Source organism: Tenrec ecaudatus, chromosome 1, assembly GCF_050624435.1.
Source record: "Tenrec ecaudatus isolate mTenEca1 chromosome 1, mTenEca1.hap1, whole genome shotgun sequence".
In the NCBI taxonomy this organism is placed as follows: domain Eukaryota; kingdom Metazoa; phylum Chordata; class Mammalia; order Afrosoricida; family Tenrecidae; genus Tenrec; species Tenrec ecaudatus.
Genome location: NC_134530.1, coordinates 250867844 through 250891453, shown reverse-complemented (window position 1 = coordinate 250891453; position 23610 = coordinate 250867844). Strand labels below are relative to the sequence as shown.

At 38.2% G+C, this 23610-nt stretch overlaps 1 protein-coding gene across 1 annotated transcript in view; it reads right to left on the bottom strand.

Annotated features, from left to right (window-relative positions):
• Positions 1-23610, bottom strand: part of SDCCAG8 (SHH signaling and ciliogenesis regulator SDCCAG8) — a 300672-nt gene that overhangs the window by 236424 nt on the left and 40638 nt on the right. Inside the window, exons 8-10 of the mRNA XM_075531174.1 lie at positions 17357-17545; positions 10712-10850; positions 3141-3293 (exon numbers count right to left, since the gene is read on the bottom strand). Of these exons, the coding sequence (XP_075387289.1) occupies positions 3141-3293; positions 10712-10850; positions 17357-17545 (481 nt within the window). The remainder of the gene's footprint in view (positions 1-3140; positions 3294-10711; positions 10851-17356; positions 17546-23610) is intronic.

Below are 23610 nucleotides of genomic sequence, written 5' to 3'. Positions count from 1 at the left end.
GAATGGTACACTTCCCTTCCAACCCTGATTCAGGAAGAACATTTCTGTGGAAGGATGGGGAAGTGGGCGGAGATGCCATTTTTCCTTCTGAGGAGCAGTAGAGACTTTTGTTCCCAGTGTACCCAGGACCCCTAAGGGATCTGGAGTTAGGGGCAAATTTTCCCCCAACCCTGAACTTGCCAATGTTCTACCTATAGTAGAGGCAGCTGGGGAGTTTGGTCCCCAGGCAGTCTAAAAGCCTTTCACTATAATTGAACTCAAGCAAATTAAAAATTACTTGGGCAATTACTCTAACAAACCCGAACAGTATATAGAACACTTCCAGCACCTCACCCTAGCCTATGATTTAACTTTGAAGGATGTGATGGTCACACTGGGACAGACTATGACAGACTTTGAGAGAGAATGAGTGCTCAAAGGTGCTAGGAAGTTTACAGAGGAATCACATGTGATGAATAAGTACCCAGTAGGGGAAACAGCTGTACCTTTAACTGACCCTGCTTGGAATCATAGTGAGCCTCAGGACAAGTGAGCATTGGAACATTTCCTGGTGTGCATCACAAATGGCCTAAAATCAGGTAGGCAAAAGGCCATTAATTATGCCAAAGTGACAGTGATCCGCCAGGGACCTGCGGAGCCTCCTATAAGCTTTTTAGAGTGGCTAAAGGAGACCCTGAAAAATAATACTGTTGTAGATTTAGATTCATACGAGGGACAAGTGTCACACAGGGACAAGTTTCTCACACAGGCTGCGCCGGACATTCACAAGAAGCTCCAAAAACTAGTGCAGAATCCTAAAGGAGCTACCCTAGAGGACATGGTTGCTTATGCTAATACAGCCTTTTGCAATAGGGAGCAGGAAGAGGAGGATCATGCCCAGGAGGAAAGAAGGAGGGACATCGGCATGCCCAAGTATTGGCTGCACTTAATAACTGATGCCCGTCAAATGCCTCCCAGGTTTCTCAGACCTTTGAACCAGGGACCAAATGCTACATTTGCCAGCAACCAGGTCATTGGGCTAAGAACTGCCCTAACCGGAACAAGTTTTCTCGGACACCATGTTTCCATTGCAAGCAGACTGGCCACTGGGCTGGCCTCTGTCCTAATGCCAAAAACCTGGAGGAGGGGGGCCCACAGGCCAATAAGCAGCTGATAACGGAGGAGGATTGAAGGTGCCCAGTCTGGATGGCCCAGCAGCAAGAGATAGCTATTACCAGTCTGGAGCCTAGGGTGAGCATCAAAGTGGCAGGTAGGTCAGTAAATTTCATTTTAGCTACTGGGGCCACCCATTCTGTCCTTACCTCTTTCCCCAAACTCCTGCTCCATCCTGGGAGTGTCAGGAAAACCTGTAGTTAAACATTTTACTGAAACCCTCAGGTGCCTATGGGATAACTTATATTTTTCTCATAACTTCCTAGTAGTCCCTGAATATCCAGTTTCTCTCCTAGGCTGAGATATGCTGTCTAAGCTACATACCTGCATAGTCATCGGGCCTCATCCTCGTCCCTCTACAGCTTTCCAAATGTTCTTCACAGTGTAGGAGACACAGATTCCCCCAAAGGAACTGTGGGGAAAATCCTTAACTCCTGAAGTTTGTGACACAAACTGGACTGGCGTATCAAAGCCAGGTGAATTCGATTCAGCCAATGAGGTCAGCCAGTCTTGTTGACCACAACTCCCAATGGGGCCCCTGAAATGCCAGAGGTTTTGCTCTGGTGCTCTCTTTCCTAGAAGCTCCAGGATGCAGCCTGAGTTCATGAGCCGCTGTCCCAAGCACTTGTGCCACTTCAATTCCCTATAAACTCACTTGGATCACAAAACAGGCTTTGGCGTGAATTCTTTCTCACAGAGCCAAGGACCGAGGTATATCTCTCCCTTGAAAGATCTAAGATAATCACATTCCACCTTGTGATTTGTTTTAAGCCGTTGGAAAGGTAGTTTCCATAGGGGTATGGACTGAATCCATATTCTAAATAGCTGTTGTAGGAAAGCTGTCTCTCTTGATCATACCTTCATCTTCCTTTAGTCTGACTTCCAGTTCTGAATTTCATCCGTGACTGAAACCACGTGAGTAGGCCTGTTCCCTGATCCTTGCATTTGGGACTTGCTAGTCCCACCAATTGAAATATTTCCTTCCTTGAAACAAATCTGTCTATATATGCTTCATTGTTCCTCAATTGGACCCAGTTTAAGACAAGAGTAAATCCCCAGCTTCCCCACACACGATTTAAAACTCAGTGAGTAGAATTAGGGAATCTTCTCTTTTATATGTTCTCAGGATTTCACATTGCTTAGTAGAAAGTGGATCCTCAGTAGAAACTTGCCGAATGAGTCAATTTACCTTACATTTAATATTTTAATAACACTACAATCTGAGCACAAGCTGTGAGTCCACAAGGTGGGGGAGGAATATTATATAACAGTTTTGTTGGTGACTTCATGCTCAATTCTGCTTTGTTGCCAGCAATTTGAAAGGTAGGTTCCAGTCAACTCCTATTCAAATTCACTGCTTTTCAAATACTGCATTTCAAGTTCTCGGTCCTTCTCCCTTTATTCTCTCCCTTCCAGTTCATCCAGTTCATAATTATCCGTCATGTAATTTATTAAAACCTATACTTACTAGAAAATGAGTATGATTAATTACATAATAAGACAAAGAGAGATGGAAAACCCTGCTTCTTCCGATGCATATAATCATGTCCTTTCAGTTGTTTACTTTTTATGAGTGTATTATCTTCTAGTTTTCTTTTGGGATGAGAGATAAGGTAGGGGGTGATCTTTCTCTGATTTATCCAAGTTTGAAATTTTTGAAATAAAATCTGGGTATCTGTTGATTACTTGCTATCCTCAGGCTAACCATAACAGAATAAATCAAACAGAAGGGAAGGATTAAAGTCAATTTTGTAATTCATAATATATTATCTTTTATTATTTATTATAACAGATTACCTCATTGTTTTGTTTGAAAAGATCAGAGAATAGAAACATATATAAAATAAGAAATGAAGTCTAAATTTTAAGAAATTTGACTGCTAAAAAGGTTTTAAAAGTTAAAGTTCATTCAAGAACTACAGTCACATAATCATCCACATTACTATAAATCTTCTGCAATATGGACAGCAACCTGAGCACTTATGTACCTTTACTTCCATGTTTTCTCTCTCCTTTGTCATTTCTTTTTTCATCATTTCTTTCTCAAGAGCCCTTTTCTCTTGCTGAGCTACAAGTTCTTTTCCAAGTCGCTCTGACTGCCTGTCCAGCTCATTCTTCAACTGCTCACACTGGATCAGAGCCTGCCAGGATCAAACAGAGTAGAGTGGAAGCTTAGCATTTGGAAAGGGGGTAAATGGGACAATTAGGGTTACTTTTATTTAAAATTGGTAACATTTAGTGCAAAATCCATTAGGATAACTGTACCTTTATCAACTCCACTTACTGATAATAAAAAGGTATTCAAATACTTATATTTTTCTTCTTCACAAAAAAGGGTAAATATTCAAATATTTACTTTTTCACAAAAATGAGTTCAATAGCTAATCACTTAAGAAAATTCAGGTATTAGATCTTTCGGAGGGTCACAGATAAATCAGAATGCTTTAAATAAAGGAATCTACTCTAAGAAATATATAAGCATCCACATTGATTGGCTTTCACTTGCTCATGATTAAAAATTATTGACTACTTTAAATGAGAAACACCATATATTTACAGACAACTGGTCTTTAACAAAGGGCTAAAATGCATTAAATGGAGAAGTCTCTTTAACAAAAGGTAAAGCTGGACATCCATTTGCAGATCAATGAGACAGCATCATTATTTCATGGCACATACAAAACCAACTCAAGATGGATCAAAGTCTTAAATGGAAAGCCTAAACTAAACAAATTATTAGTGAAAAGATAAGGACAAAAATAAGGCCCCTATACCAGGAGGGTGGGGTGGAAAGGGGGAACCAACTACAGGGATGTGCATATAACCTCCTCCCTTGAGGATGGACAACAGAAAAGTGGGTGAAGGGAGACCTCAGACAGTATAAGATGTGACAAAATAATAATTTATACATTATCAGGAGTTCATGAGGGAGAGGGGAGTGGAAAGGGAAGGGGGAAAATGAGGAGCTGATGCCAAGGGCTTAAGTGGAAAGCAAATGTTTTGAGAATGATGAGGGCAATGAATGTACAAATGTGCTTGACACAATTGATGTATGTATGGATTGTGAAATGAGTTGTATGAGCCCCCAATAAAATGATAAACAAAACAAAACAAATAAAGAAAATAAGCACGCTAGGTGTAACAAAGATGAAACATACAACTTTCCTCTAGTTCTTAAATGCTTCCTATCCCCCACTATCATGATCCCAATTCTACTTTATAAATCTGGTTAGACCAGGGGATGTACACTGGAACAGATAGGAACTGGAAACACAGGGAATCCAGGACAGATGAACCCCTTAGGACCAGTGGTAAAAGTGGCCATGCCAAGAGGGTAGAGGGAAGGTGGGGCAGAAAGAGGGAGCAAATCATAACGATCCCCTTCCTGGGGGATGGACAACAGAAAAGTGGGTGAAGGAAGATGTCAGACTGTAATACATAACAAAATAATAATAATTTCTAAATTATCAAGGGTGAGGGAGGGAGGGTGGTTGGGGAAAGGGGGGCAAAATATGAGGAGCTGATACCAAGGGCTCAAGTAGAAAGAAAATGTTTTGAGAATGATGATGACAACAAATATATAAATGTACTTGACACAATGATGGATGGATGGATTGTGATAAGAGTTGTACGAGCCCCCAATAAAATGATTAAAAAAGAAGAAGCAGCCTCCAGATGCATGGGATAATTACTCTGAAAATGAACTGCAGAAGATAAATTAGATGAGTAGGACCTACTAAAAATTGAACATTTGTGTGAATGAAAATAGTTCACTACATTATAGAAAAGAGAACCCACAGACAGAAAATATTTTAGAAATGATATATTGGGCATGGAATGAATCTCTAAAATTTATGGAAAATTTCACCAAAGAAGACATTCAGGCAGCTAACAAACATATGAACAAAAATTCTCATTATCATTATCCATTAGGATGATGTAAATTAAAACATCAATAAGATAACACCTTACCTCACTCTTCATTGTGAAGTTCAAAAAAATTGAAAAAAAGAAATAGTGACAATGATAATGAAAACCCAATAACTACTGCTAGTGGGACTGTAAGATAGTATTTCTTCTAGAAGTTGGCAATTGAAATACCATATGATCCAGCAATCCCATTACTTGGTATATATCGTAGGGAAATAAGAGCTAGGACATGAATAAATATATGCACACTAATAATCTTCACAGCACTATTCACAAAGCAAAAAGATGGAAACAATCTAAATGCACACCAATGGAAGATCAGGTAAATGAACTTTTGTACATATACAAATGGAAAAAAAACTGTGATGTTAAGGAATAATGAATTTGTGAAATACTTTATAACATGAATTAATCTGGTGAAATAAGGAGTGAAATTAGTCAACCACAAAAGGACAAATACTGCATCACATCAGTATCATAAAAAAGTCAGCAAAAAGGTTTTAACACTAAAACTGATGGTTCAATTCCTCTCCCAAGGTGGGTGAGGAAGAGAGGGGAGCCACTGGCTACAGGTTAACTTGGATGAAGGGAAAGGCAATATACAATAGGAGGGAGGTTAGCAAACATGGAGGCAGAGGTTTTTGATAGTTAAAAGTTAAGAGTAGGAGAATGTTTTGAAAGTGATTGTGGCAGCAATTGTACAATACTCCTTGATGTGACTAGACTGTGGAATGATATGATATCTGTATTGGCTCCCAATAAAATGGTTTGAGATAGTATAAGTTAGTGACGATTGTGTTTCAGAATGCAATTTTCCTTGTGAAAAATGTTTTACTAAAAGCTAATAAATATGTTCATATTATGGGTATGAAAAAATAAAATGATTATTGAATATACAGCAGTATATCTATCAGAAGGCTTTTAATTGGGCAAAAGCCCAAGAGTCAGCATCACTGAGGACAATGAGAACAGGAACAATGAAAGGAACTGCTGAGAAGCTGAAGCTCAGGCTCACATAAACAACAGCAAGACCCAATTCAAATAATTCTATCTAGGAATAAAAAATGTAAAAGACCATGGTAGGATAAGAGGCTTGACAGAGTAATGTTAAAACAGAAACCATAAAGAAGCTGTAAATCACTTAGATAAAATCAATGCTGGAGCCGAGGTTTTGTGGGTCGCCTTTTCATGTCACCAGTACTGCCCAGCAGCTATAAGTGATGATGAATAAAAACGAAAGGGTAAATGAAACACTGAAAGTAATTATGAAGTTAGAAACTGGTCATCTAGGCCTCTTGGTATATAATCAATGATTATTAATTATAAATTTTTTGTTTTTACTTGCTTTGATTTTAATATACATGCCCAGTCACAAAGAAGAAACTATTAAGGATTAGTAATTCCTGGAATTATAAAAGTAATTTAATATTTCCAATGCTAGTTCTCTTTTAATTGAACTCACACACTAAAAGTCTTGGGACTACCAAACAAACATCTAATTACAATTCACAATAATGTTGTCTCATTTAACTCTAGGGTACCCAGAATTCTAGCTGATTGATTGTCATCATCTATATAATCATTCAGTAAGACATAACTGAAACTCAGGGGTTAAGTCAATAATTCAAACCAAACTCAGTGTCATCGAGTCAATGCCAACTCATAGTAACCTCCTGTGGGGTTTCTGAGACTGTAATGCTTACAGGACGAGAAAGCCCAGGTTTTCTCCAGAGGAGCTGCTGGTGGTTTCGAACAGTGAACCATGTGGATAGTAACCCAAAGTCTAACCAGTACACCATCAGGGCTCCTCTCAGTTCAGTAACTGGTCAGTAGTAAGTAATTGATAGAAATTTGTAATTGGCCAACCTAAGCTGAGACCATTTCCCACATAGTGTATGTGGGGCTTTCTCCCCTTTCTTGAACATAAATCATTCCTTGCTAGAAATGGCTTCAGGTCTTGGGGAGAAAGCTATATAGAATTATACTTCCTCCCACCCACTCTTTTAGGGTATGTACCTTAGCCACCGATATAAAAAATCACTTATTAAGATGTTATCCTGAAAGGGTAATCTAGAATGTGGAGAATTCATCCTTTAATTAGTTCCAGTCACAATTCCATTCAAGTCTCCAGTATAATGAGCTCTTTACTCTTTTTGAAATCTGCCAACACTTGTGATTTCAGACAAGTTCTCTTCCCTTACCTTTACATCAAGATACAGTTGTATTATTCTAACAATATACAGTGTTTCATAAAAGCATTTTTAAATGATTTGGATTATGAACAATAACCGAAGTCTAGTTAGTAGTTTAGTAATTAATAGTTAAAGCTCAGATTAGTTGAAATGGTTAATTTCCAGAGAAATAGCCAAACATTACATTATAATTTTCCAACGCCATATATTATGATTTTACAAAATTTTCAGGCTCTTTTACAAAATCAGTGTCTTCTACTTATTTAAGATGTAATACACAAATGCAACACTAGATGGCAACATACATCAAGGAAATACAAGAACAAAAAGCCAAAACCAAACTCACTGCCATTGAATGGACCATGACTCACAGCAGCGTATCACTTGATAGCACATGAATGAATTAGCTGTTTTTTAAATAAAAATATCTCTGCCTTTGGAATTTTTTAACTCTCAAAATGAAAACTTCCTAATATACTTAGTATACCTTCAACAAAAAGACTACTAGATCTCTATTATATATTGTAAACTGTGTAGTAATCACTCATTTCATTCATTATTATTAATCCAGTGAAAAATGCTGTAGATTTGTAATCCCAATATCCTCTCTAGTTCTTAACTGTGTAATTTATAAAAAGGGTAATTATAAAAACTCACATTAACATTTAAAACAAATAATTTTGCTTAATTAAATTCATCAAGCATTTATTGTGCGATTAATATGTAAATAATCATGTGAGGAATACACTGATAGATGTCACAAATCCTGATTTTAAAGAGTTTATCAATCTTTGGTGGAAAAAACTATGCATTCAGCCAGTGAAAATCAACATAACCTTAACAGGAAAATAGAGGAGGCAGGGATTCTCCAATTTAAACAGGATTGGGGAAGTTTTTAGGAAGAGTGACCTCTGAATTGAGCCTCCAAAGATTGAAATGTTATTTCACAGATAAAACTATAAATATAATAGTACAGAATGAGAAAATTCATGGAAGTGGTCAGTCATAGGTCATGTTCTAAAACTGCATAAGTTATATTAAAGAATGAGTGAAAATACAGCTATAAAAATGAGTGTAGCAGATTATGAAAGATCTGCAAAGTCATGGTAAGGAATTTATCTTTTATTCTACTGGAAAATGAGAAGCTACTTGAATATGGAGATTTCCAATATTGAATATACAGCAGCAAGATGACGTATATATAGTGGAACTGGTAGACCTATGGGAGACCAGTTAGAGTAGATGAAATATTGAACCGGGATTGGGGTATCGGAAAGGAAGAGTGCAGTACAGATAATTAAGGGGCACTGAAGACAGAAGGCTGGCAACTGATTGGATGCTGAGAGGGATAAAGAAGAGCCAAAGTATTTTAGGAGAGCAGGCCAGGTCTACTTGAAAGGCAATGACACTATTCCCCGGGGCTGAGTGTGTGTGGGAGGGGGTGTGGAAGCATTAAAGACGGTGGCAAAAAGTAAAGGAGCATCAGAGGGTAGAGAATTAGGAGCTTTGTGGGAATTTCAGATACTAGTGAAATATCATCCAAGCAGAAGCAAGAAAGGTGGGTCTGGGGCTCAGAAGATCAGTTACAACTAAAGACATAAAGTGGGAGTATCATTAAAATGAAGGTGATTGTTTGGCCATCAGAGGAGATAGAGAGCTTCGGAAATCAGGGCAACACGGGAATGGCTGTAAGGTTTAAGGTCTTTAAGATTTGTGTGAAATAAGTTGAGAGAGACTTAAAAGTAGGTAAGAGAAGACACATGAGGGCACAATGTCAGAGGAATCAAGTCAAAGAGAATGCAATGATATAGTTAATGGTTGCCACACTGCAGGCATCGAGTCTAATGAGGATAGAGATGAGGTCATTAGTCTTGGTAATCAGGAAATGACTGTGGCCAGTAAAGAGCAAGTCAATAGTATGAAATCAGACTACAGGTTGCTCAAAGCCTATCTTCAACGCTTTGAATAAATGGAAAGCTGCAAGGACAGACAACTGGTTTGAAAGGTCTGCAGTGAAATAATGGACAAAGGACAGTAAACTGAGTGGAATCTCATCACAGGATGGCTGCATTTTTGTTTGTTTAAATAAGAAAAACAGCTGTAGATAGGTTAAGAAGGGAAACTCATGGGAAGGGATTGAAAATGCAAGAAAGAGGTGATGACAAGTGTCTCAGGGTCTCTGAAATCCTAGAAGTAAGAAACGCCAGAAAGTTAGAGTGAGTGACACTCATATTAGAAAACAGAGGGCAAGATAATCAAGGAAAAATTTTAAAAAGTAAAAGACACATTGGAGAGAAGAAAAGAGGTTCTGGTCAGTTGGTCTTGTGCTGAGAGTAGAATTCAGGAAGTGAGGAAGATGGAAAGGCTCAGGAAAGTTCTTCGTGCAGCATAAGAGAGTGTCAGTCAATTGTCAAGAAAGAACCGTGGAGCTGTACTAATAACCACAGAAAGCCAAAAAACCAAACTCACTGCTTGGAAGTCAATGCTGACTCATAGGAACCCCCTGAGGATTTCCAAGATTGAAACCATTTGCTGGAGTATGAAGCCCAGTCTTACTCCAAAGGAGCTGCTGGTGGGTTTAAACTTCCAACCACTTGGATTTCAGTCTTACACATAACCACTACACCAGCAGGGCTCCTAATAACCACAGAATAATTCTACTACTACTCTGCAGAGGAATTCATTCAATAGTTTGATTAAATGAAATTCCTCAACAATGCTTGCTAAGTAACAGTAGCAAAAACCTGTGATTTAGTTTCACTTTCATTGGGAATGAGCGAAGTAGGTAAACTGGAAAAAATAAGGGGGAACAAATTTCAGAGTGTTAGTGAGAAGAGAGTTGAAATATCTTTAGTAGATGGGTATGTACAGATTACCTGTTCTGTGCCAGTGTCATGCAAATTTATAGATAACATTCACTAAAACGTAGTAGCAACTGAAATTAGGTGTCAAAAACAGAGTCCAAAAATGGAAAAACCAAACTCACAGTCTTCAAATCATTCCTGATTCATAAGGACCCTCAAGGGCAGGGTAGAACTGTCCCTGTGGGTTTCCAAGACTTAACTCTTAATGGGAGTAGAAAGCCCATCGTTCTCCCATGGAGCAACTGGTGTCTTTGAACTGCTGACCTTGTGGTTAGCAGTCCAATTTGTAAGCACTACAATCAGGGCTCTTTTAAGGAGGGCAAGGAGTGAAATTAATGCTACATCCCCCATCATATACAAGTCTCTCAAAGTCCTTTACCTTGCGGTACTATTCAGAAGAAAAAGAATCCTTCAAATAGTACATTTGTTTTAATTGGAAGAAGTCAACATTAACATATTGGTATGCACTAGATGCCTTTAGAAGAGAGAATTTAGTTCTGGAAAAATAGCCGAAGAATTATTCAAACAAAAAGCAGCAACTATGCCATGCCTTTAAAGTTTTATTGGACTTGCCTTGGTTTTTTCAAAATTAGCTTCCTCGGTCATTTGCACAGCTTGCTTCACCTGCTCATTGGCACTTGCTTCTCTTCCCTGCACATCTGTCAAGCTGCTCCTCATGGAGACCAGCGCAGACATTAAGTCATCTCTCTCTCTGTTGGCAACAAATGAAAATTTGCAACGAGAAATGATCAAACAATCGTGTACTCATAAGTCAGGAAAAGACGAGCATTAACAGGTATTAGAAGAGCCAGAGAAGGCCCATTCAGAACATAAGAAAGCAAACCCAGAAAGATCCAGTGTGCTTTTATGGTGAGAAGCAAGCTGGAGCAGCGAGAATGCCGAGAACATGCGTGGCAGGCCTGCATCTGGGTAGGACAATAATCTATTGTAGAAGGGGCTGGCACACTCAACAGTTGCAGATGAAAGCCCAGAAAAAAATGGAAGTTAGTCAAAAAGGAGAGAAGGGGGTGGAGTGAAGGAGCTAGAGAGTTAAAAGGCAGCAAAATAGAAAAGGCAAGGATTAAACCTCAATGTGAAAGTATGAATTTTTCCTATTTTAAAAAGAAGGGACTATTAAAGTTTTCTTTACTTTGCTGATTCTCTCTCTCTCTTGTTAACTTGATCAAAATACATCCTTTCTTTTTCATACTCCTCTACAATCCTCTATTTTGCCTTTCCTTTCAATTAAATTCTATTCTTCTATTTAGCAAGCCATTCTCTTCTTCACTGAGCAGTCCTGGCCATGCCTATATACCGCTCACCATTTAACAAGATTGCATTCCACTGGGTTTGCTTGTTGCCTAGCCCTATCCCTTCCTCAGCAACCCTCAGAAGTATCTAAACTAACATATTTATGGGGAGTAGAAGTGATACCAATGTCATCATGCTTTGGTATGTAGCTGGCAAAGAGCTGATTGGTAGTTTCATAACACTCTTCATTGTTGAAAAACATAATAGATTGCTTCAAATATTATAAAATTCATGAGAGCATTGGGAGCTCCATTTTATAATTCTCTGACTTGTTTTTGTTTCAAATTGAGAAATATAACTTAGTTTAGCTAATTTAATTATAAAGAAAATGATCAAACAATTGATCAAATATAATCAGATATTATAAAATGAAAAGGTGAGTACATTAAAAAGCTCTCTAACATAAAAGAATCTACTTTCATCCAGAATATGCTATTTAACAAGGAAAAAAAATTAAAATTTACTTTTTAAGAGCCTCAAGTCAATATGGGAATTGTCTTGCTGCTTTTCTTAAAGCTGTAAAATCTAGTTTAGAATAAAAATTACTATTCAATGATATTCTTACTTATTGCTGACACTATGCCCTCCTCAATTCCAAGATACAAAGAATTAACCAAAAAACTCTGTGCTTATAAAGGTAGGAGATAAGGTCCAGAAGGATTACAAAATAACAAATTTCTTCTTAAAGGAGATTTATATTTAATACACTTAATCTCTTTCTGAGTAGCTTCTTGCCCAGAGCAGTATCAGCCAGACAGGAGATTTTCAGTAAAATCGGTAGCAAAAGAACAAATGAAAACAGAATTTGCTACAGGAGGGTAACAGAAGTGGACATATTACACTTCTTTAACAGATCTAAAATTTTACTACCTAAATGGGAAAAGCCACTAGCTTTTTTGGAATTAGAGTTGAAAATGAGAGTGTTTCATGTGGTACTTCTGGATTAAATTTTTTTCTGAATATCAACTCATCATCTTCTTACTATTAAACACCATATGGCAATTTTAAAAATCCACGTAACTACTAGATTAAAATACTCCCAATTTCTGCAAATACTTTATGAGTACATACATCAGGTAGCCCTCAGACCATCTGAGTGGTTCAGAAGAAATTCTTCAATAACATACATGCTTGCAGATACAGGTAAGCCATTCTGGCAAGCTAAGAGTATCCACTTTGTAGTGAGACTTTGGTTTTGCTTTGATTTAATGTATTCTATATTAAATAGCAAGTACGCTCAAAAAAGCAGCAGCAACAATAGTTCAGGCCTGGCAGATTTGTCCACATATTCTTAAGGCTGCTGGCTTCTTAATTTATTTCCTATTTTCAGCCCCATGCATCTCTCTTGGGTCTAACAACATACTCATTATCTGGCTCTAAATCCACTGTGCTGTCCCTCAGAAGCAGTCTGTTCCAGCCAGCCACGGTAATAAGGCCGTCCACAGGCCATCCCAGAGTCATGGCTGGGCGAGTCTTTCACAATTTCACAATTTGAAATTGTACAAATACACGAAATGCATCCATGAGTGAGTGAGAGGGCATGCCTTCAACTTCCCATATTCTACAGCAAAAATCGTGTGGTTGCTCAACAGTGTCATGTGGCTGTTTTGATGGGTGTGATCAAGAAGTTTTTTGGAGCAAAGCAAGCAAATCAGTTTTTTTTATTGCTGCAATATTTCATGATCCAAATGAAAGAGCAGCTAAAGCAGAAAGATGAAGTAAGGAGTTTAGTATTAGTTTTGGAATGAAAAAGCATGTACTTACACAACATGAGTGAACATGTAATATTTAAGGAATTTAGTTCAATAATGAGAACAAAGAGAATCAAGAAAGGCCCTGAATAATCTGGGCAAAATGTTTAAGATTGAATAGAAAGAGTTGGTCTTAGAAGTATGCAATAGGAAAAAAAGTATGCAATAGTTTTATCTTGATATAAGGACTATCCAAAGAGGCCTTATGATTTCTATTATTCCACAATTATTACTATTTTAATGCATTACTAAACATTTTTAGATTAATTATATTTTTACTAAGCATTGTTAATCAGTATTATCATAATTGTTTTTAAGAATGTATAGAAAGCTGACTACACATTTTCCTGTTCTTCATTTCTGGGAATTTCTTAAACAATCTTTCAAAACCAACTATACATAACACTGCAATGATCCGTCCCAAAATCACAAGCTGGACTAAGGCACCAGAGAGTACACTACATTTTTGAAAAGTGCCCTGAGACATCTGCAAGGTATTATGTACTACAGAAAGAATTTTGAACATTTTAAGGTATTTTGAACATTAAGAAAACTGCTATTCGTGGCATACTGAGGCCTGAGTGAGAATTGGAAACTCAGAACCCCATGAAGACATCAATGTCAATTTTAAAATACATTCAATGTTGTCAATAAATTAATAGTTGTTATATATAATCTCCACAAATTCCCTAAGGTTCTAGTCAAACACCATAAACATTTGGTGATCTTATCTCCAAGTGGGACCTGATCCCTTTCTTGTCAGCTTTCTTATACTATTCATTCTTACGTGGTACATTACTACCAGAAACCAAACCCGCCGCCATCAGGAAATTCCAATTCATAGCAACCCTGTGCAGAGTTGTCAAGGGTGTAAATCATTAAGGGAGCAGAGAGCCTCCTCTTACTCCCATGAGCTGCGAGTGGGTCTGAAAGGAGTTGCAGCTGGTGGTGTCACAATACCACACTTTCAACATTGGTCAGGAAACTCTTCTCATTTTCCTACTGAAGCTTTGGTTTTTGTTTTAATTCCATACAGAAGTAGTACAGGAAATGCTATAACAACAGCTTCCTGAGGGGATCGGATTTCTAATTCCACATAAAAGAGAGGAAAAACTAAAATGTATTGGCTACTCTCCAAAGTCAGTAGAGCACTCAATCTTCAACATCAATGTGGGGGAGGTCAGGCTGCTATCTCACCCCACCACAGGGGTAGGGCCTGCTCCCTGCTGCTGGAGACAATGGACAGGCCCCTGTAGGTGGAGTTCACACCCTACCAATAATGGTCTCTATCAGCTGAGCCAGGAACAAGTCAAATAGGCTCTGTGACATCCAAAGTTAAGCTGCCATCCTAATTCTAGGATCTGCCCATCTTGTGACTTGTATACCCCCAATCCCTCTTCCTATTGCATGTGTGTCCCTAGACCACCCCCTCTCATTGCTGTATAAGCTACAGTGCAACCCCTTCCTGTGACATGTCTTTACCTGTCATTAGTGAGCTTGCATGCCCCTATATAGGCCCCTATATAGGCCTAAATTAGCAAGAGGTCTCTCTCACTGGTCTCCCTTGCCTCTCTCTCTTCCCTGACTCCTCTCCTGTACTCTCTCCCTTGTTCCCTTTCCTTCCCTTCCCCCTCTCTCCACATGGATCACCAAGCGGGGCTGAGGTGAGCATGCTACCATGTAATGTGTCTGATTGCATTATTGTAATATGTCTTCTATTGCTCATGCTCTCGATGACTTTAATATAATATATATACATCTCAACCGTACAATTGTGCTTCCTGAACCCCTGAGTAGCGGTGGGGGGCTGGCTCTCCCTCACCATATACTACACATCAATAAGCTAACAGGATACACAATCTTAGGCTGAGTCATAGAGTCAGAAATTTCGATAGGAAAAAAATAGAAATATTTCTCTGCATTTGGTTATTAACAAAGAACATGAAACGACGATATACTTACTGACAAGTAGAGCATTAATTTAAGTAGGTTTCTTTAAGAGACTAAGAGCACAAATTTAGTATAACTGAGAAAGAATCTAATTTCTTAATGACTACCAGATATAGAATCAATGCAAATATTGCAACTTAAAATTTTTAAATATTTTTCTCATTATCTTTAAAAGGGATTTTTAAAAAGGACTATTATAATATGTAAAAAGAAAGAAAGAAAATGTAAGCAAAATTTGTTTTATATCTTGGTTAGTTTGGTTAAACTGGTATTAAACTTATTCTTTTTCATTTATGTGATTTTAAAGCAGCTTTTTCTTTTTAACATAATTTTCATTATATTTTCCTCATAAAATTGACTACCAATAGAGTTAAGGATCCATTTGATTCATACTTTGAATTCTAATATCTTCTTCCACTTCTCAGTGGTAACCACAGTTAAATATGTGGCATTAAGCCTTTTACATCGTTGTCGATGATTTCTATGCATAGGGAATGACCCTATAGAAAATTCGTTGTATGGTTGTGTGTGGACTTCTTTCTTTTTTCATGAAATGTGGAACAAAACACAAAATCATAAAATAGACAAGGTCTACAGGTCAGTATAGGGTCAGGTGGGACCCCTGAGACAAAAATTCTTAGTCAACTTTCAGTTGTGGGTCTGAACTCACTCTGAGATGAATACTCACTATTTAAGATCAAAGGACAGCATTTAGTCAATAACAAAGTAAAGAAGGCTAGGTACAAAGAAAAATGGAAATAGAAAAAAAGGAGAGAGAAGAGGGATAAATGATGGTATTTTGAAAGGACTGCAATAGATTCAACAAAATGTGTATGAATGTACGAATTGTTGAATGTGAAATGGATGATCTACTCCAGAGATCCTCAAACTTTTAAAACAAGAGGCCACTTCACTTTCCCTCAGACCCGTTGGAGGGCCGGACTATAGTTTAAAAAAATATATGAACAAATTCCTATGCACACTGCACATATCTTATTTTGAAGTAAAAAACAAAATGGGGCTTAAACACCTGGTGGGCTGGATAAATATTCTCGGTGGGCCGCATGTGGCCCGTGGGCCATTGAGGACGCCTGATACTCAATAAACAAACCTTCAACTAAATCACAAGAAAAAGTTTATAAACAAATGATTTCATACTGTGAAGGGTTAGCCATCTTGACTTGTTTTATCTTGTTGTTTTATTCTTTCAACAATAAGTGTTGGAGAAAACTCCATATTAGTACATATAAACCAACCTTATATGTTGGTTTATATGTACTTTTTGTTTATTTGCTGGCTGATTTTTGCTATGTAACGTATTCCGTAGTTTCACCAAATCATGTTTAGCCATTCTGCCTGAAGGATATTTAGACTGTTCACATTATTACAAACAATGCTAGCATCATGCCCATCATACACATGCCTGACTTATTTTTCTAGGATATTTTGAAAGGTGAAAAGCATAAGTTTAATATTACTGGATAACACTAACTTGCCTTCCAAAGTAACTACAACCACCAGAATCTGAAGCCAGCCAGCTGCTCATGCTCTTACCAACTTTTGTTCTTATCATTCCTCTTTCATTTTTGTCCACCAGGTGTTTTAAGTTTCAGTTGCACTTTCGAGAGTCACAAACTGAATTCCTTTCCCTATTTATTAATGAAGAGTCACAAAATGAACACCCTCCTCTTTTATTCGTTAAGTTCTACTCCCTACGTCCTTTGAAACAGGGTGGTGCTTGTGGATGGCACAGTTGGTGCTCAACTTTACAGGATTTGATGTTCAAACCATTCAGCATTACCATGGAAGCAGTCTCCTACCAAAATGTCACAACCATGAGAAGCCTAATGAGCAGCATTCTCTATAACATTTTGCTCATGGACAGCCATGAGTTGGGAGTCAACTTGACAGCAACAAGTTTGGCTTGTGTTTAGTTTTACTTTTTGCTTGAAAGGAAATTCTTCATACATAAAACCAAGAGAAGGAAAATTGCTTGTCCAAAGTGACAAGGCTACCTAGAGTTCGCAGAACCCACCTACTCTTGACATCAGCAAAGCTATACACTGAAGGAAATTTACAGAATCCATTTTATTTGAAGCTTAATTAAATCTGATTTTAGCATAGTGATTAAAGCAGAACACAAAGCCCCTTTTAAAGACACAAGTTTCCATGTTGCCAAAGAGGCCATGTATAGAAGCATACTTACTTGGTCAGTCTTTCAATGGTCTGTATGTGAACATTATTATGTGTTTGGGAAAGGATAGCTTCATGCTGAGCACATTTCAAACAAAGCCCACCAACACGATTAGAACTATTAGCAGCAAGAAGACTCTCTTTATGCTTTAGTCGCTCTTGAAGATCTTCACATTTTTTCTGATATTCAGCTAGGTCTTTCCTAAAAAGAGGGAAAAGGTAGAAAATCATCTTTAATAAATGGTTCCATAAAGCTCCACTACTTTTCAGTGTATCACTATAAGAGTGGCAATTACTACTAGCATTGATGAGATAACCAAGGTGCTGTACATATAATAATTGACTCTTACTGCAATCCTGAGAAATAGGTGTGGAATGGTTGAATATATATACTTTTTGATGCACTGAGAAAAAGGATATTCAGATATAATAATTAGCCCAAGTTCTTTTTTTTTTTGGTTGAAAAGTTGGTTTATTTGATTAAATCAGAAATAACTCAATGAAATAGCGTATATAAGACAGCAAGAAGGGAGAAGGCTAAAAGCCTCCTTAGTGATTTAAAGTCCTGGGAAATTAATTTATAAGTATAAATTCTGGGGATCAGAACCAATTATTTAATTTGCCATTATTTCTTAGATAAAAATATATTTAGTTCTTGACCCTTTCAGTGTTTGACACATATTTAGAATGGATTGAGTTTGACAACTGAGTTATCATTGTTTAGATTTATTTATTTATATTCTTTTTTGTGTATATGTATATATATGTATGTGTATGTATGTGTGTATATATATGTGTGTGTGTGTGTGTATATATATACCATATTGAATGAAGGGGAAGTGCAGAGTGGAGACCCAAGGCCCAAGTGTAGGCCAATGGAGATCCCCTCATAGAGGGGTTTAGGAGAGGAGATGGGTTAATTAGGGTGCGAGGTAGTACCGATGAAGAACACAGCTTTCCCCCAGATCCTGGATGCTTCCTCCCCCCAACTACCATGATCCGAATTCTACCTTGCAGGGCTGGATAGGGCAGAGGTTGTACACTGGTACATATGAGGGCTGGAGGCACAGGGAATCCAGGGTGGATGATACCTTCAGGACCAAGGGTGTGAGGGACGATGCTGGGAGAGTGGAGGGTGAGTGGGTTGGAAAGGGGGAACTGGTTACAAGGATCCACATGTGACCTCCTCCCTGGGAGAGGGACAGCAGAGAAGGGGGGGAAGGGAGACTCCGGATAGGGCAAGATATGACAAAATAATGATGTATAAATTACCAAGGGCACATGAGGGAGGGGGGAGCAGGGAGGGAGGGGAAAAAAAAGAGGACCTGATGCAAAGGGCTTAAGTGGAGAGCAAATGCTTTGAGAATGATTGGGGCAGGGAATGTATGGATGTGCTTTATACAATTGATGTATATATATATATATATATGTATAGACTGTGATAAGAGCTGTATGAGCCCCTAATAAATTGTTTTAAAAAAAAGAAAAAATTTTATTTTATTGGGGGCTCTTACAGCTCTTATCACAACCCATACATATTTTATTGGGGCTCTTACAGCGCTTATCATAATCCATACATATATCCATACATCTGTACATATGTTGCCATCATCCTTTTCAAAACATTTTCTTTCTATGCTGAGCCCTTGGTATCAGCTCCTCATTTTTTTTCCCATGCTCCGCAATGAACCTTGATAATTTATAAAAGTTTTCCCTCATATATTACACTTACCATTGTCTCCCTTCACTCACTTTTCTGTGGAGGGGACCATGCATCAATCATTGTGATCGGGTCCCCTTTTCTCTCCACCCCCGTTTCCCTACCCTCCTAGTTTCACTACTCCCCTTATTGGTCCTGAGGAGTTTATCTGTTCTGGATTCCCTGTGTTGCAAGCTCTTAACTGTATCAGTATACATGTTCTGGTCTAGCCAGATTTGTAAGGTAGAATTGGGGTCTTGATAGTGGAGGGTGGGGAGTATTAAAGAACTAGAGGAAAGCTGTGTGTTTCATTGGTGCTATCTTGCACCCTGACTGGCTTGTCTCTTCCTTGTGGCCCTTCTGACAGGGGTGTTCAATTGACTACTGATGGGCTCTGGTTCTCCACTCTGCCCTCTTCCTCATTCACACTGATATGACTTTGTTTTGGCTTGTTTGGGGCCTTTGATGCCTGATGCCTGATCCCTTTGATAACTCATGATCACACATGCTGGTGTGCCTCTTCCATGTGGGCAACTATGTTGCTTCTCAGCTAGATAGCCGTTTATTTATCTTCAAACCTTTAAGACCCCAGATGCTATATCTTTGATAGCCGGGCACCATCAGCTTTCTTCACCACATTAGCTTATGCACCCATTTTGTCTTCAGCAATTATGTCAGGGAATAGCGCAAGTTCTTATAAGGATTTAACACAGATTGGTCTACATCTGATACTGGATCTCTTCCCACAGGTTCCCACCTCTGTTCCATTAAACAACAAACAAAAATCCTCATGTCATTGTCAAGTCAATACCAATCATGGTCACTCAATAGGACAGGGCAGAACTGCCCCTGTGGGTTTATAAGAGTGTAACTCTTTACGGAAGTAGAAAGCCCTGGGGAAGATATAACATTCTTGATATAAGGGAAGTGCCCTATTTCAAATGAAAACAGCTTTAAGTACAATTTGTAGAGAATAAACAATCACCATAAAGATCATGAATTTTTCTCTATGACTAATCTATTACTGCTCATGTTTTTCAAGGGCTGCATCCGCAAGGGTCAGCAGTTTGAAACCACCAGCCTGCTCCACAGGACAAAGATGAGGCTTTCTACACATGTAAAGATTCACAACCCACAGGGACAGTTTTACCCTGTTCTATAGGGGCGTTATGAGTCACCATGGACTCAATGGTTACAAGGCTTTGTTTTCATTTCCTCAGCAAAGCTTTATTAACATTGAATTGGGCAGTGGAGTTTTCTTGCCTAACCTCTCTTTCTTTCTTTTTTTAAAAAATGTATTTACCTTTATTCCAACTAACCTCTTTCCAACAGTTTTATTGGCACAGGATTTACATATCAAACAATTGAGTAGTACAATTGTTCAATCATATCAAGGGAAGACCTCTCTTTCTTTGGGTATATTTTAAAAGCAAACTGATTTCCTGGGCTCAAATATGAGAAAATTAACCCCAAACTGCTAAATTACCACAGGCAGACACTTTACTCCAGCTTAAGGGCTCACTGGTTCACTAAGCTCAACATGTCTAGTACTCTCAGGGACCCTTAGCTACCCTAACTTGCTCGCTATCTTAGAAGAGACTCTATTTCCATCTTACAAATCTAGCTATACCAGAGCACTAATCTAGCCAGAACACTGGTATAGATAAGACCTCTGGAACAACACTTTATGTCTGTCTATGCTGGGTTTGATAATTCTTTACAATGGTCACGCGGAACTCACAGACAAGACTTACAATTAATGGAGTTTATTTGGGAAGTTGTTAGAAAAATCAGGGTTTCTAGCCTCATAATAAGAAAAGTGTCATTTGGGAAAGTGACAAAGATAGTTGTACTCTATCCTTTAGGATCACTATGAATTAGAATCAACTTTATAGCAGTCGGTCTTTACCATTAGAGAGGTTAATCTCTCTAACACAATCATCGTGTTAGGCTGGGTTGATAAACAAATTCATTGACACTCATATATGTATAAGAAAGAGCTTCATTTCAAGAAGTAATCACATATCAAGAACATATCCCAGCCCAACTCAAATCCATAAGCTCGATACTAGTCCATAAGTACCTTTCAGCCTCATATAAAAGAGACCCCAATAAAAGTATTTAATAAATACTTTTGCAATTCAATGACAGAGAAAGGTGATGCAGAGTAGAGGAAGACCACTGTCTTAAAGGTGCAGAGTCTCATAAAAAAAAAAGACCTCTGGAAACACAGAATCCAGGACAGATGAACCCCTCAGGACCAGTAATGAGAATAGCAATACCATGAGGGTAGGGGTAAGATAGGGGAGAAGGGGGAGAAAGGGAGGACCAATCAAAATGATCAACATACAACCCCCTCTCCCCAGGGGTACAAACAGCAGAAATATTGGTGAAGAAAGACAGCAGATGGTGTAAAACAAGAAAATGAAAATAATTTATAAATTATCACAGGTTCACAAGGATGGAAGAGTGGGGGAGGGAGGGGGTAAAAGAGGATCCGATACCAAGGGCTCAAGTAGAAAGAAAATGTTTTGGAAATAATAATGGCAACTGTGTTCGTCTAGATAGACTAGAGAAACAAACCCATGGACACACATATGTGTATAAGAAAGAGATTTATATACATGAGCAACTGAACATTGAGAAAATATCCCTGCCCAGTCCAGATCAATTTTATAAGTCCAATATCAGCCCATGTGTCTGATACCAATCTATAAAGTCCTATTCAGATTCACGAAACACATGCAATGACGTGAAATGTAGAAGATCACAGGCCAGTGGGTAGAAAGTCTTAGATCCAGTGGCACTGGAAACATCTCAGTGCTGGCAGGGGTCTCTACATGGCTTCTCAAGCACCCAGGGCTGCATCAGGGTAGGTCCATGTGTCTTGTCAGCTGCTCTGTTTCCCAGGGTGTGAGCAGAGAGTCTCCCACCTCCAAGGAGGAAATACCAGAAATCCCAGAATCCTTAGAGGAAGGCTATGCCCACACAGAAACCTCATTGGCTATGACCTGATTGACAGGCTAGACTCCACCCCTACACGTGGAATCTTTAAATTGACAATGATACAACTACCACAACAACATATGTACAAATGTGCTTGATACAGTTGATGTGTAGATTGTTATATGAGTTGTAAGAGCCCTAATAAAATGATTTATTAAAATAAATAGATAAAGTAATCTTTAACAAAGAAAATAGTTAACTGTTTTTCTGGTTTTATGTATAATAAATCATTAATGATTAAACTACAACATATACGTCTTATTTGGATTTTGAAAACATTAAAATATGTGAAAATTAATCATGTATAATCAAATTCATTGTGTAGGTATTCAAATTATTGTAGTATTATAATTTTAAAATTAAATGAAGAGTAACTACATAGAAAGGACACTTATTTAAAATTAGAAAACTACACTCTTTTACTTTATCATTATATTTACTCTAGAATAGCTATTTCTATCAGGTTAGCCAATAATTCTTTTTTATTAATAATTCTTATTTTAAAGAAAAAACACAAATATTTCAAAACTGTGAAGGATGAGGCTTATGGTTTAGCATATGGTTCTCTAAAATGGAATTTGAAAAAGAACTTTATAATTCTAGACCTCAATATACTACAATGATGTATTTCATTGGACAAACTTCCTATAAAAAACCCACTTAAGGGGCAGAAGGAAAGTCAAGGGAAACAGAGGAAAGAGCTAGGAGGCAAAGGGCATTTACAGAGGTCTAGACAAAGACATGTACATGCAAATATATATATGAGGGTTGGGAAATAGATCTATGCGTCTATTTTTATAGGTTTAGTATTAAGGTAGCGAAAGGACCTTGGGCCTCTACTCAAGCACTCCCTCAACGCATGAATACTTTCTGCTATTAAATTGGCATTCTATGATGCTCACCCTCCCAATACAACTGCTGAAGCCAAACTGGATGAACAAGTAAATGTGGTGAAGAAAGCTGATGGTGCCCGGCTATCAAAAGAGATAGTGTTTGGGGTCTTAAAGGCTTGAAGATAAACAAACGGCCATCTAGCTCAGAAGCAACAAAGCCACATGGAAGAAAACACCAGCCTGTGTGATCACGTGGCCCCGAAGGGATCAGTTACCAGGCATCAAAGAACAAAAAAATCCTATCATTGGCTACACACCTCCATGATACGATTGCTGAGGACAAATGGGTGCATAAGCAAATGTGGCGAAGAAAGCTGATGGTGCCTGGCTGATTGTGTCTGGGGTCTTAAAGGCTTGAAGATAAACAAGCGGCCATCTAGCTCAGAAGCAACAAAGCCCACATGGATGAAGCACATCAGCCTGTGCCATCACGAGGTGTTGAAGGGATCAGGTATAAGGCATCATCCACAAAAAAAAAATACCATAGTGAATGAAGAGGGAAGTGCAGAGTGGAGACCCAAAGCCCATTTGTCAGCCATTGGAGATCCCCTCACAGAGGGGTCTAGGGAGGAGATGAGTCAGTCAGGGTGTGATGTAGCACCGATGAAGAATACAGCTTTCCCCCAGATCCTGGATGTTTCCTCACCCCCAATTACCATGATCAGAATT